This window comes from Schistocerca cancellata, chromosome 2 (genome assembly GCF_023864275.1).
Source record: "Schistocerca cancellata isolate TAMUIC-IGC-003103 chromosome 2, iqSchCanc2.1, whole genome shotgun sequence".
Classification (NCBI taxonomy): domain Eukaryota; kingdom Metazoa; phylum Arthropoda; class Insecta; order Orthoptera; family Acrididae; genus Schistocerca; species Schistocerca cancellata.
In genome coordinates, this window is record NC_064627.1 from 786,772,155 (window position 1) to 786,786,683 (window position 14,529).

The following is a 14,529-nucleotide window of genomic DNA, read 5'->3' on the forward strand; positions in this document are numbered from 1 at the left end:
CAAATGGGAACACCAGAAAGCTTGCACTAAAAACAAAAACACCAGGCAAACACTACCAATTAACAGCGCAAGTATCAACTTAATCAAAATGAATAAAAGGTAATAATCACTTACCAAATTATAATGAGGCATATAATTTTACTCCGCAGGCCAACTACACAAATCAATGAGAAAATAGACCTGATGATCCAATGTCTTAAAGCAATAGCTCGTGAACATGAACAGGACTTATTGGGCAGAGAGATGATACAATATCACACATGTACAGTCTTAGACAAAAAAACTGACCGCCGGCTGGCCGCCACAGAGACTAAGTCCGAGTCGTTCACTTAAAGTGGCCAATAAAACTGACCGCCCCTGACAACTCTTTAAGTCCGGCCATCTGCACAATCTGGCAACACTGTAAGATGCGGAAGTGTTAGGAGGAAGTGTTGTCTACTTCCAGGATGACATGGTTGGAGTGAGCCTGTGGTCTTGCGGTAATCGTCGTACAGTCTAACCTTAGAGTCGCGTGTTCGCGTCCACCTGATTTTCTTTTTTTTTTAACCACATTTCGGTCTAAGCTTATGAGTCTGATTGAACACCGAAGACAGTTCGCTTAACAATCTACCGACCCGCAATAACAAGTATTCCAGAAACAACTCCGCAGGACAGCTCGTGGCTGCGTCGCGATCATAACAGCTTACGCTTGGGCGTTTCCTCGCGCTGCAGCGGCTACCGGCCACCGGCCAGACGCCACACGCCGCCTGAAATCCGGCGCCGCCAATGTGGAAACGGCGCCACGCTGTCAGTGTATGTATCAATGCCATTTTCGAATTTGAAGTTCTAGTTAGTATCTTGCAGTTAAGCATTGGATTTTGCATACCTGAAAATCATGAACTACGGTTAAGCATTGTAAAATTGAGTCGCAAGTGGAAAAAGGTGTAACATCTGCAACACAATATTTACATTGGTATAACAGAGGGGTGAATGTAGAGGAGGCAGCTAGAAAGATTTGAACTGTGTTTGGAGCGAGTGCTTTTGGGAAAAATACGCCAGAAAAAGATATTCTTGTTTCAACAAAGATCGTTCTGGCATGAATGATTTTCCACATTAAGGAAGTCTCGACTACTGATATATGTGACAGATTACCATTTTACCATCATGCGACATTTGCATTCAACAGGCAAAGTTCAGAAGTCTGGTGTAAGAGTACTGCATGCTCTAATTCGAAACAACAAAAATCAACGGAGTGACTATTATTGAACGTCATCAGGTCGCTCATTGAGCATTCCTTTTCAGTACTGTTACTGGTGACGTGTTATGATGCCTTTATCGTTAACTTCCTAAGAAGAAATAAAGGCTGAGCCCCACCAAAAGACGTAGACTAGAGCAAAGAGTAGAATGAACATAATGTTTTACATTCGATAGCTCCAAAAGTGTGTTTTGGACTACAAATTCTGCCCCAAGGGGTGTGTGCAACACAGCTGGAATTTGTTGTCAACAATTGAGACACCTTTCGGTCGCAGTGTAAGAAAGTCGAGCAACAAAACTACATCATCTTTGCTACTGCATGATAACTCACTCTGTTGATTTGAGAAACAAAACTATCCAGGAGATTGATAGGAAAGTCGACTCTCAGACACTTGTATTGTTAGGGAAGTCCTCTCTCAAGCACTTGTCCCTCTCGTCATGTATTCGTAAAATATTACCTTTGCCGCTCTTGATCGATCAACCGTCAAGGCAATTCATTTCTAGACGAAAATACTCTTAAAACTACTACGGTTTAACGACCTCGTTAAAACAAGTAGGTGTCTACGGGCGTTGAATTTGTAAACAACTGTTGCATTGTCAGATTGTTTTAGATATCGTGAAAGAAAATTCAGCTGCTGATTAATTTCTCTTTGATGATTACTGTTTGCGTTTAGAAAAAAAAATGGAAAATTCAAATAAAATATTCATTTTATTAATACAAATTAAATTCAGCTTACTACATAAAAATCACGACAGCAGTCTATCTTAATAAAGCATTAAGTTCAAAAATGGTTCAAAGGGCTCTGAGCACTATGGGACTTAACTTCTGAGGTCATCAGTCCCCTAGAACTTAGAACTAGTTAAACCTAACTAACCTAAAGACATCACATACGTCCATGCCCGAGGCAGAATTCGAACCTGCAACCGTAGTGGTCGCGCGGTTCCAGACTAGCGATGCATTAAGTGTCTGTAAGACGATTGATCCTATTTTAACATGAATTAGTAGGATATTACCGACTTTTGACTTCGAAAAGATCTGTATTTACTTCATTTCCTGTATCATTCGCACCTCTTATGAAAATGTGGCATCTCATAGATAAAATTATGTATTAACAACAACAAAAAATATGTCGCAGAAAACAAAAGTGGCTTTATGAAATTGGCAGTACCGTAAGGTTTTCGCTCTGACACTAAGGGTTACTGTAAGTAGCAGGACGAATTTTGCTCGAGCGTCATCTTACGATTCCCTTATTGAGTTTGTATCTGCCTGCTTGTAGCTCTACTACAAAAGAATTAAAAATCTGGCTTTCAGCGAGTCTAGAAAGGCGAACGACAGCAGCTTGCACCTGGTAGCCAAGCATGTTACCTGAGAAATGGTATTTTCCTAAAGTAGGAAGACATTCTTTTGTGGTTGAATTGTTGGCAAATATCAATCAGACGTGTGCCGTTGGTCTAAGCGTTTCGGTGTGTTGAATTTGTACCAATGATTTTTCTACAGGTTTTTTCTGTCCCAAATAGAGAGTTGAAGTCTCTCATTAGTATTTTCACGTCATCTTGGTGAATTTTGCTCATAGTATTTTCGAGTGTGTTCCAGAAGTTTTCGACATTTTTGGTGTTTTTCTTATTTTAGATGTTGGTGGGGGCATGTGCATTGATGAGTGTATAATTTTTACTGGGGCTCTGAATGTGCATAGTCCTAAGTCGATTGTTGATGGCTGTAGGTGCGCAGTGGTTATCTGTAACTGAAGAGAGACTCCAACTCGGATTGTGGTTAATGGCATAATAACTTAAATTGTGAATATATTTCTGAATGAATATTTGTTATGTATTTTTCCGTCACACTTTTCACTGTTATAAGTTATGTTCTACAAGGAACGCACGCCTTTGGAGGCGGCAATCTGTAATTTTTTTTACCTTAATTACTACTTCAATTTTGTTCCACAATTTAAAGGTATACATGGGTGCAAACATGGAATACATGGGAATAATGCAGCTGCACAGTGACAGGTATGGGGGAGGCATTGAGGCCAGGCCTCGGATCTTCGACCCCTGCCCTCTTTGCCTCCGCCTACCTGGTGCTGAAAGTCTTCTCAAACTTTTAAAAAAAATAATAGTGTAGTGATCAGCATGTCTATCTAGTAAGCAGGAGGTCCAGGTTCGAAGCCCAGTCGGTCACAAATATTCATCTGCCGTCTTAGCTGTATTTCAACGCGCTGTGACAGTGTGGACGTCGGTCCTTCGATATTTAAGATGCAAATGTTTTTGAGGCAATAGAGGTGATTTGCGAACATTTGTCTTGCCATCATTGTAACGGGACTTGAACGGCATCCAACCCTTAGTCATTGCTTTGTGGCGACGCTAACCCATGTCATATATATGCGAATCACATTGTAGTTCATATTTAGTCAAATAACGAATGGTCAGTATACAAGTATACCGGCCGGGGTGGGTGGCCGAGCGGTTCTAGGCGCTACAGTCTGGAACCGCGCGACCGCTACGGTCCCAGGTTCGAATCCTGTCTGATGTCATTAGGTTAGCTAGGTTTAAGTAGGTCTAAGTTATAGTGGACTAATGACCTCAGAAGTTAAGTCCCTTAGTGCTCAGAGCCATTTGAACCATTTGTGAAGTATACAAGAATTTACGAACAGTATAAACAGGATTGCAAAGAACTGATCCCTCAACCAAGTGAAACATAGAGTACCTGTGTAATGAGTCATTCCAGCTGCATAGCTGAGGGTAATATTTGTTAAGCAATTCATTGCAGAATTAATGTAATAGCCGCACGATGACCTCTGTAGTCATACTGTATCATTAGCAGCCCGCTAGTGGAGTACTATGTTCGTTAAATCGGATTACTCAAGCTGAGGCCAAATAAAGAGAAGCGACGACGCCACAACACTATCTTTACTTAAGTAGGTAGTCAGCGCGAAATTATGTGGGCCACCATTAACGTTACTGTAAGCAGTTTGACAGCATAACACCACCACAACTACTGACACCCTGAGCCATATCATCACGCAGTTGTAACTCGCAGTGATTACAAGTTGCTGATGTTTGTCAAGAATAGCGGAATGCGCCTCTGAAGTTCCATTTGCATTACGTCTAGGGCGGAGAGAATCCTAAATAACAGTAATAGGTCACCCAGCGAAGAGAAGAGTCCACGTATTGTCTCAAGTTCTTGCAGTTTGATATTAATGCAGTTCACGATAGTTTCACACTAACGGGTTCTTTTGGCTATCGGAATACTCATATGTGAATTACAAAAGTGTAATTACTAGAACGCTCAACTACTTTAATAACACCTCATTCTCGATTGAATACGACTCGGAAAGCGACGTTAATTTGACGTTTCCATCCATCTCCTGACGTCTTACTGAATGAAGTCTGAAGTGCACGCACAGTTGTGTTGCCTGCCGCATGGATTCTGTGAAGTGTTGTGGCAGCTGGCAGTCATTGCTGAATACAGACATTTGCAAATATACCCACTGTTTTAGGGGGGGAAATCGTCTTTGTTGCATTTTTTCCATACCGTAATTAGCACAATAACATGGCTTGTTCTGCTGAAGAACTTGATGCCCACAAGTCCTTAAATAAGAATCTGCTAGCAGGAGTAATGCATGAAAGGAGACAGACTTTTGGACAAAAGATTGGACAGCTCCCTGCTTTTTGCGTTTCCGATAGCGTCTACGATAAAAATCTGGTGTCATATTATGCTTCACAACCTTAAACTGTTTATTTTTTTTTACTTCATACTAAAATAAAAGTTATGATATGAGAAAAGGAAATGATTGATACGCTTCTAAAAAATGGTTCAAATGGCTCTGAGCACTATGGGACTTAACATCTATGATCGTCAGTCCCCTAGAACTTAGAACTACTTAAACCTAACTAACCTAAGAACATCACACACATCCATGCCCGAGGCAGGATTCGAACCTGCGACCGTAGCTGTCGCGCGGCTCCGGACTGAGCGCCTAGAACCGCTAGACCACCGCGGCCGGCGATATGCTTCTCAGGAACTTTAGTTTTTCATGTTTATTTTCTCACTTCATACTAAAACAAGGGCGTTAATATGAGAAGATGAAATGAAATATACGCCTCCAAGACATAATATTTCCTTGTGTGTTACTACTGCATACATGAAAGCCCTGCAGTTAATTTTTGTATGGTGGATACATTTTGATAACACCTCACATTCCTTTGTGAGAAGGTTCCTATTTTCTTGGGATTCAAATAGAGTGGACATTTCATCACTGGTTAATATTCTGATGACTAATGACATGATACCCGTTGCAATTGCTCCGTGGCACCTGTGAGTAGAGTCTCACGTTGGTTACTATAAGAACACGCAGGCAGTGATATCCGCTCACTGCAGTCAGAGCCAAGGTGATTTCTTTCTGTTTATGGCGAAGCGTCTGCTGCAGTGTCCACGCCCAGCCAACATAAACAAATCGCGGCGGCATTGGACACTGCTAGTCGCTGCACTTGTCGGGAGCCTCGAAACAAACACGAGCGCACTGTCTCTGCTAACGATACTATGTAGTTAATACATCTTACTTAACGTAATATGCAGGTCGTGGGTAGGGTAAAAATTCAGTTTCTCACTTCCCATCGCATTAAAATACAGTCATATTTGATGCAATATTTATTGTTGGTTGTCTCTCTAATGTTAATAGTATTGATTCAGATTGTGTGTGAACACGAAAACACACACACACACACACACACACACAAACAGTCATTGATTCCAGTGAGGGTGACAACTACTGTGTGTTGAACAACACATGCACCAGTCAATTCCTTAGTTGGCGTCGAGTGGGTGAGATTTTTCAATTACCTTGCATTGCAAGAATTGTAAGGAGGAGACTGAAAGCAAATGGACTTGTATCTAAATAACTGCGACAAATCAAAGCTTGACCGACTATCTGATAATTTTCCACATGGGTTTTGTGGACGAGTATACTTTTACTAACCAACCCACTCACGATCATTACGTAAGATTTCTCGAAGGCGTAGGGGCATTGATTTCATCAAGACGTCGACAGTGTAGCGTGATGGTTTACTTCCCACCATACGTTTTCTATATTCGTCCAAAGGTCACTTGCATTTGTAGATCCACATGGCAATGACCTTGTTACCTCTGCCCACATATTCTCTATCTCGTTAATGTTCGGTGATCGTGGAACAAACGACAACAGCTTTATCCTCTCTTGGCCCTGAAACCAATCTCGCACTGCTTTGCTATGATGGATGGGGCTCTGCTCGTGTAAATAAACTGTTATCTCGTTCGTTCATATATTCATATTTAAATAACATATTAGTAATAAGCACATTGTATTATTATTTTCCACAGTGTTTAAGAATTCAGGCCCTGTCATAAATAAGTGATCTAGATTCAACTGTCCCATTAAGAATGTGGTTTACCCAGTCTATCAAATGATGAGAGTCGTATTTGGATATCCACATTAAGCCTGACTGTCTGTATCCGATTAGAACGATCTGGTATCGAAATGAAATTACAGAAATCGGATAATTTGAACGTCTGTATTGCAACAATGCTGCGCATATAAATTCCTATGATGGAGTAACAGGTAGGAACTGCCTAAGGAAAAGTGAGAAATATGTCTACTAGCAGCAATGTCATGTAATTATAACCCACATTTATGTGACGGAAATACTGAATCGAACAATGCACATCTATTTCAGTGGTGGGAAGATGCACCATATCGGATTTGCTGATGACATAATGACAATAATAATAATAATAAAAATCCCATGGGGCCGACAGGGGAAACCCTCCCCCATATGGGTGGTACCGAGGAAATCAAATACTTCGGGTGAACCAAATACTAACACAATCCTGAACGGCTACTCAGTGAGTTGAACTCAAAATCCAGACACGTTTGAGTGAAAACCACCGCTACTCTGGTCACCGTCTGTTAGCTCAATGAGCTCGGCTGAAAATATTTGCTTCCAAAGGATTCAACACCCTCTGGTCCTGTCCGGTCCTGGAATCACCCAGCCAAACCAATGAAACACAAGCAAACATGAACTGTGCAAGCAAAGTTAACTATACCCCAGGTGGTACACAACCCGGCTGTCGACAGGCGGCAGTTGGAATTTCGGATTCTGGGGAGTCCAGGTTAGCACGGCAGAGAATATTGAAGATCTCCTGTAAATTTCCCTACATGCAGAAAACATGAATTTGAAAACTACACGCCGCGCGGGATTAGCCGAGCGGTCTTAGGCGCAGCAGTCATGGACTGTTCGGTTGGTCCCGGTGGAGGTTCGAGTCCTCCCTCGGGCATGGGTGTGTGTGTGTGTTTGTCCTTAGGATAATTTAGGTTAAGTAGTGTGTAAGCTTAGGGACTGATGACCTTCGCAGTTAAGTCCCATAAGATTTCACACACATAAGAACTTTTTTTTATAACTAAACATCGATACATTGATCCAAATACGGAAACTAAATAATCTCACATAATAAATCAACCGACAAAAAATTCTCATCATTGCTCTTCAAGAACCACAACTAACTGACAATGAAACCTTTCATTACGGAAACCATTTCATCTTCAAGACCAAAATACAACAAAAGGTAGCGAAAGGCGTACCAATCTTCGGCGTTGCTTTTCTCGAACACAGATCTATCATCAGCTCTGTCAAAGAAATCACAGCCATCAACAATCGACTTAGGACTATGCTCATTCAGAGCCCCAGTAAAAAATATACACTCATCAATGCACATGCCCCCACCAACATCTAAAATAAGAAAAACACCAAAAATGTTGAAAAATTCTGGAACACACTCGAAAATACTATGAGCAAAATTCACCAAGATGACGTGAAAATACTAATGAGAGACTTCAACTCTCTATTTGGGACAGAAAAAACCTGTAGAAAAACATTGGTACAAATTCAACACACCGAAACGCTTAGACCAACGGCACACGTCTGATTGATATTTGCCAACAATTCAACCACAAAAGAATGTCTTCCCACTTTAGGAAAATACCATTTCTCAGGTAACATGCTTGGCTACCAGGTGCAAGCTGCTGTCGTTCGCCTTTCTAGACTCGCTGAAAGCCAGATTTTTAATTCTTTTGTAGTAGAGCTACAAGCAGGCAGATACAAACTCAATAAGGGAATCGTAAGATGACGCTCGAGCAAAATTCGTCCTGCTACTTACAGTAACCCTTAGTGTCAGAGCGAAAACCTTACGGTAATGCCAGTTTCATAATACCACTATTGTTTTCTGCCGACATATTTTTTGTTGTTGTTAATACATAATTTTATCTATGAAATGTCACATTTTCATAAGATGTGCGAATGATACAGGGAATAAAGTAAATACAGATCTTTTCGAAGTCAAAAGTCGGTAATATCCTACTAATTCGTGTTAAAATAGGATCAATCGTCTTACAGACACTTAATGCATCGCTACAGTCTGGAACCGCGCGACCACTACGGTTGCAGGTTCGAATTCTGCCTCGGGCATGGACGTATGTGATGTCTTTAGGTTAGTTAGGTTTAACTAGTTCTAAGTTCTAGGGGACTGATGACCTCAGAAGTCAAGTCCCATAGTGCTCAGAGCCCTTTGAACCATTTTTGAACTTAATGCTTTATTAAGATAGACTGCTGTCGTGATTTTTATGTAGTAAGCTGAATTTAATTTGTATTAATAAAATGAATATTTTATTTGCATTTTCCATTTTTTTTCTAAACGCAAACAGTAATCATCAAAGAGAAATTAATCAGCAGCTGAATTTTCTTTCACGATATCTAAAACAATCTGACAATGCAACAGTTGTTTACAAATTCAACGCCCGTAGACACCTACTTGTTTTAACGAGGTCGTTAAACCGTAGTAGTTTTAAGAGTATTTTCGTCTAGAAATGAATTGCCTTGACGGTTGATCGATCAAGAGCGGCAAAGGTAATATTTTACGAATACATGACGAGAGGGACAAGTGCTTGAGAGAGGACTTCCCTAACAATACAAGTGTCTGAGAGTCGACTTTCCTATCAATCTCCTGGATAGTTTTGTTTCTCAAATCAACAGAGTGAGTTATCATGCAGTAGCAAAGATGATGTAGTTTTGTTGCTCGACTTTCTTACACTGCGACCGAAAGGTGTCTCAATTGTTGACAACAAATTCCAGCTGTGTTGCACACACCCCTTGGGGCAGAATTTGTAGTCCAAAACACACTTTTGGAGCTATCGAATGTAAAACATTATGTTCATTCTACTCTTTGCTCTAGTCTACGTCATTTGGTGGGGCTCAGCCTTTATTTCTTCTTAGGAAGTTAACGATAAAGGCATCATAACACGTCACCAGTAACAGTACTGAAAAGGAATGCTCAATGAGCGACCTGATGACGTTCAATAATAGTCACTCCGTTGATTTTTGTTGTTTCGAATTAGAGCATGCAGTACTCTTACACCAGACTTCTGAACTTTGCCTGTTGAATGCAAATGTCGCATGATGGTAAAATGGTAATCTGTCACATATATCAGTAGTCGAGACTTCCTTAATGTGGAAAATCATTCATGCCAGAACGATCTTTGTTGAAACAAGAATATCTTTTTCTGGCGTATTTTTCCCAAAAGCACTCGCTCCAAACACAGTTCAAATCTTTCTAGCTGCCTCCTCTACATTCACCCCTCTGTTATACCAAAGTAAACATTGTGTTGCAGATGTTACACCTTTTTCCACTTGCGACTCAATTTTACAATGCTTAACCGTAGTTCATGATTTTCAGGTATGCAAAATCCAATGCTTAACTGCAAGATACTAACTAGAACTTCAAATTCGAAAATGGCATTGATACATACACTGACAGCGTGGCGCCGTTTTCACATTGGCGGCGCCGGATTTCAGGCGGCGTGTGGCGTCTGGCCGGTGGCCGGTAGCCGCTGCAGCGCGAGGAAACGCCCAAGCGTAAGCTGTTATGATCGCGACGCAGCCACGAGCTGTCCTGCGGAGTTGTTTCTGGAATACTTGTTATTGCGGGTCGGTAGATTGTTAAGCGAACTGTCTTCGGTGTTCAATCAGACTCATAAGCTTAGACCGAAATGTGGTTAAAAAAAAAAAGAAAATCAGGTGGACGCGAACACGCGACTCTAAGGTTAGACTGTACGACGATTACCGCAAGACCACAGGCTCACTCCAACCAGATTGTGCAGATGGCCGGACTTAAAGAGTTGTCAGGGGCGGTCAGTTTTATTGGCCACTTTAAGTGAACGACTCGGACTTAGTCTCTGTGGCGGCCGGCCGGCGGTCAGTTTTTTTGTCTAAGACAGTACAATCCACTTGTGACATTGATCCTAAATACTGCCTGCAACATAATAAACTTCATTAACACATCTGCCGCTCACAAAAAACACCGAACAGCGCAATTACCACGGTGGTAGGCCCCTAGAATAGGAAATGAAAGCCACGCAGCAATGTACTACTGACGGACATAAAACAGAACAACACACAAAAAAGTAGAAAGACACATGTTACATACCAAACGACAGACCCATCTCCCTTCGAGAAATTAGAGCTAATCCGGAGGCTTACCGATAATCATTGTTCCCATGCACCTTCGCGAGTAGAACATGTCAGGGGGCTCAGTTATCTGCACAAGTACCCTCTGCTGCACAACATTAGGTGGCTTGTAGAGTATAGTGTAGTTGTATATATACCATAGGGCGTACCGATCATGGGCATGGTGCTCTTGAAACGAGATTTAAGCACAGAAATTAAATACCAGTTGCTACTGGATGGACATATCACAGAAGAAAGCATCGAAAAACATCGTACGTCACATAAACCATGATAGCCGAATACTCGTACGCTTAACCTGACGTTTAAATTCTTTCACAGCCACACAACGACTGACACTGCGTAGTATTAGCAAGTACGGCAAAAAAATTTGTCAACTTAAGTTGCCTTGCAAAACGGCCAGATAGCACAACTTGCTCGTAACCAAGAAGCCGGAAAGCACGAAATTTTGAGGAACAGTCACAAACCTTAAGATAATTCTGAATCAGACCTTAACCATTAACATTCGCACTGCTTTGAGACAATAAGACAATTACCTGCTGCACTTAGCGCCGCGAAGATGTAAGGTGCTAGGCTGCTCGAATCCGGACCCCTGACTGACAGCAACGAAACCGAGGCCAGACGATAATTTCCTTCATACTCAGCCGTAAACAGACAGGGAAAACAAGGCACGGGGGGTGCGGCTCACCAACGGCACCGAGCGCCTCAGTCAGTCAATTCAGGTGCCTCCCTAAATTGCCAGCGCACGGCCTTAAATCGGAACAAGACTATCCATCGTCCCGCCAGCTCGCGGGATGGTGTGGTCTCGTTCCTGGACAGCTCCAAAAACTTGAAAAGCAGAGCCGCAGCTATCGATACTCGATGTACGTGGCGCGCACACGGCTCGATGGCAAACTTTGAGATCCCATTTAGGAGTAGCCTTAATAACAGACATGGAAAAGGATGAACTCGTAAATTCGGTAACAGGAAATACTGGCAGAAAATTTAAATTTTATGGGAGGTTCCTGGAAAAATGTGATGAACCTAAGGAAATCAAGTACGAGATGGTTGTGGAGACAAATGTCAAAATTTGGAATACCTTTCAAAAAGCCTTGACAGCAGACATGTCAAGATTTCACATCAGAAATGCACTATTGTGACTGTAACGTGTCATACGAAACTGTAACGAAGATCCTAATGGAGCTCAAGTAGAAATCTTTCGAAGAAAAGGCGAACTCTCTCTCGTGGAACCCTGAAACCTGTTGGCTACAGAACCATTATTCAACAAAAACCACGCAACAGTTGTGCTGTCTCTGTCATAGTCTATATGTCATGCAGCGATCATGCGAATAACATAGATTAGTGTGCGTCCGAGACATACAGACAATCGTTTTTCGCTCGTTCCAATCATGCACGAAAGGAGTAGGGTAGATATTCACTGATGTTGGTATGAACTGTCCAACACAGTACCGTGCCTTACGATGTATGTGTGTGGATGTGGGAACACCAACATGTACAGTTTTAGCAGTGACGGATTAATCGTGGTGGTCCCGCACTATGGCTAGTTTTGTCAGATATGACAGTAGTCGACTTCCCTTTCAGCGTCACATGATTTGCCTAACGTGCAGACTGTAGTCGATAATAACCCGGAGCTGTGTACTACAATTCGCTGCGCCGCGCGGCATTAGCCGAGCGGTCTCGGGCGCTGCAGTCATGGACTGCGTGGCTAGTCCCAGCGGAGGTTCGAGTCCTCGCTCGGGCATGGATGTGTGCGTTTGTCCTTAGGATAATTTAGGTTAAGTAGTGTGTAAGTTTAGGGACTGATGACCTTAGCAGTTAAGCCCCATAAAATTTCACACACATTTGAACATTTGGTTTCTAGTGTGTGTGTCAACAGTCCATTAAACATTAAGTCTGCATCGGGTCTATATATGGGACAATAGTGTAACAGGTATTGGACACCGCTATAGCAGAAATGTACACATTTACCATAAGTTTGTGGTTGTTAATATTGAGGTATGTGTATAGTACCTTTAATTTATATTTTAATGAATGGCACGGCACCAAAAATATTACACAGCAACATCCAAATTATCGATAACGAAGTGTAAAAGGTCATGTGCTTCTTGTATAAAATCAGAAAGAAAACGTTTCCGCTGGACTTATGTCGGTAGATATCACAAATAGCCAGACTATTCTAGACGGATTAGTTTTCGACTGTGTGATTTTGCCTTATCAAAATAATTCTTCCATCATCAAATTTGCATTCCCATCTTGTTTCGTGAAACAAATGCGTCAAATACTGCTGGTCTCTTCAGTCAACGCTTTATTGCTTCCACCTTGTCAGAATTTGTATAATGAAATGATTTCATATTCCAGGAATACGACCATCCACATATACTGCTGAGAAATCCATCTGGCTTCCTGTCCAGACTTGTAGAGGAAACGGGCACTGCGATGGCAGAACAGCTAAGAAGTGTTGCGAAGCAGGTGAGAGTCTTAATCGGTGTATTCTTAACATTTGTGAGATCTACACCTATAAAAGTACTTCTTCTTTTTTTCAGAGCTACAACGAAGTACATGGTCTACAGGAAGACTTGGAAGAAGAACAAATTACAATGCTGTGAATCCTAGTACGTCACTTTCTTCTCTAGACCGTCGTGTGTCTTAGATATTTTGCTTCAACGTTGTATCTCAGTAAGAGTATCCGAGCGTCTATTGAGGAAGTGATAGCTGCCACTGATCTCAGTGACTGATGGAGAGCTGGATTTATTTCGTGCGAACTGTGTTATTGAAGGCAAGCTGAGTTTTACTGTTATGTCGTAGCACAGCAGAGAGAGTGCCTGGCTCAGATGCCCTCTAACAGTTCCGAAGAGCGGTATCAAATGATCTTCCTGGCAATGAGGTTCCCATTACTGTTAAACAATCGCTGCAGGGACAAAGAGTTTGAAGTGATACTTGTACGATGTTATACACTTGGTATTTACTGGCTCCGCCAATTACACATTTCAGAAATCAAATAAATTTGACTATTAATTTCAGTTTCATTTTGTGATAAGCAAGTAAATTAATGAATGTTACTGAGACCCCGATGGAAATTATTTGACACAAAGAATGAGTAGATTAATTTCAGGTGCTAATGAAGAAAGTGGACAAAAGACATGAAAGGTGAAGATGCAGAAAATGAGAACTAAAAGTTGTGAGAAATGGTAATAACTGGTTTATGTGAGTACAGAATGTTTTACGTAAATTACGTGAGAAGAAGCGGGTAATTTTGTTTAAAACTTATCTAGATTACAATTTTTTTGCAAAATGTCCCATTTGTTCTTTTATACCAGAGCAAAAATTACTAGTTCCTATGACATCTAAATACAAATATGGAAAATATTCTACAGCTTGCATAGTAAACGGTTAATGGTTATGGCGTATCTTTTTTTTACTATTGTTTGAGTGGACACACTGTTTAAGGCAATGGAACGGTGTTCTGGAGGGATGGGGTTGGAATCTCCGTTCTGTTATCCAGATTTATTTCTTCCTTGTTTTTTCCTAATCGCGTAAAAGTGACTGCAACGATGAAGACGCCACGTTACATTTCCTGCATCGTGCTTGTCCAGTCCGAAATACTACTCCACGTATAATGACAGCGACGTAGACGGAATGTAGAAACTCTAATTTTCTCTCTCTTCTTATTCATTCGTAATTTCAATAAATCTGTTGTGTATTCACGCATATGTTTAGAATAACTTCAAATCAATATAAGTCGTCGAACTG

The 14,529-nt window shown here is 41.4% G+C and overlaps 1 protein-coding gene across 1 annotated transcript in view; it reads left to right on the forward strand.

Moving 5' to 3' along the window:
• The window catches only part of LOC126158699 (ATP-binding cassette sub-family C member 4-like), a 179,096-nt gene extending 165,407 nt beyond the window's left edge, over window positions 1-13,689 (forward strand). The window contains exons 22-23 of the mRNA XM_049916462.1: window positions 13,138-13,248; window positions 13,323-13,689. Coding sequence (XP_049772419.1) covers window positions 13,138-13,248; window positions 13,323-13,385 — 174 coding nt within the window. The 3' untranslated portion in view covers window positions 13,386-13,689. The remainder of the gene's footprint in view (window positions 1-13,137; window positions 13,249-13,322) is intronic.
• The last annotated feature ends 840 nt before the right edge of the window (window positions 13,690-14,529 follow it).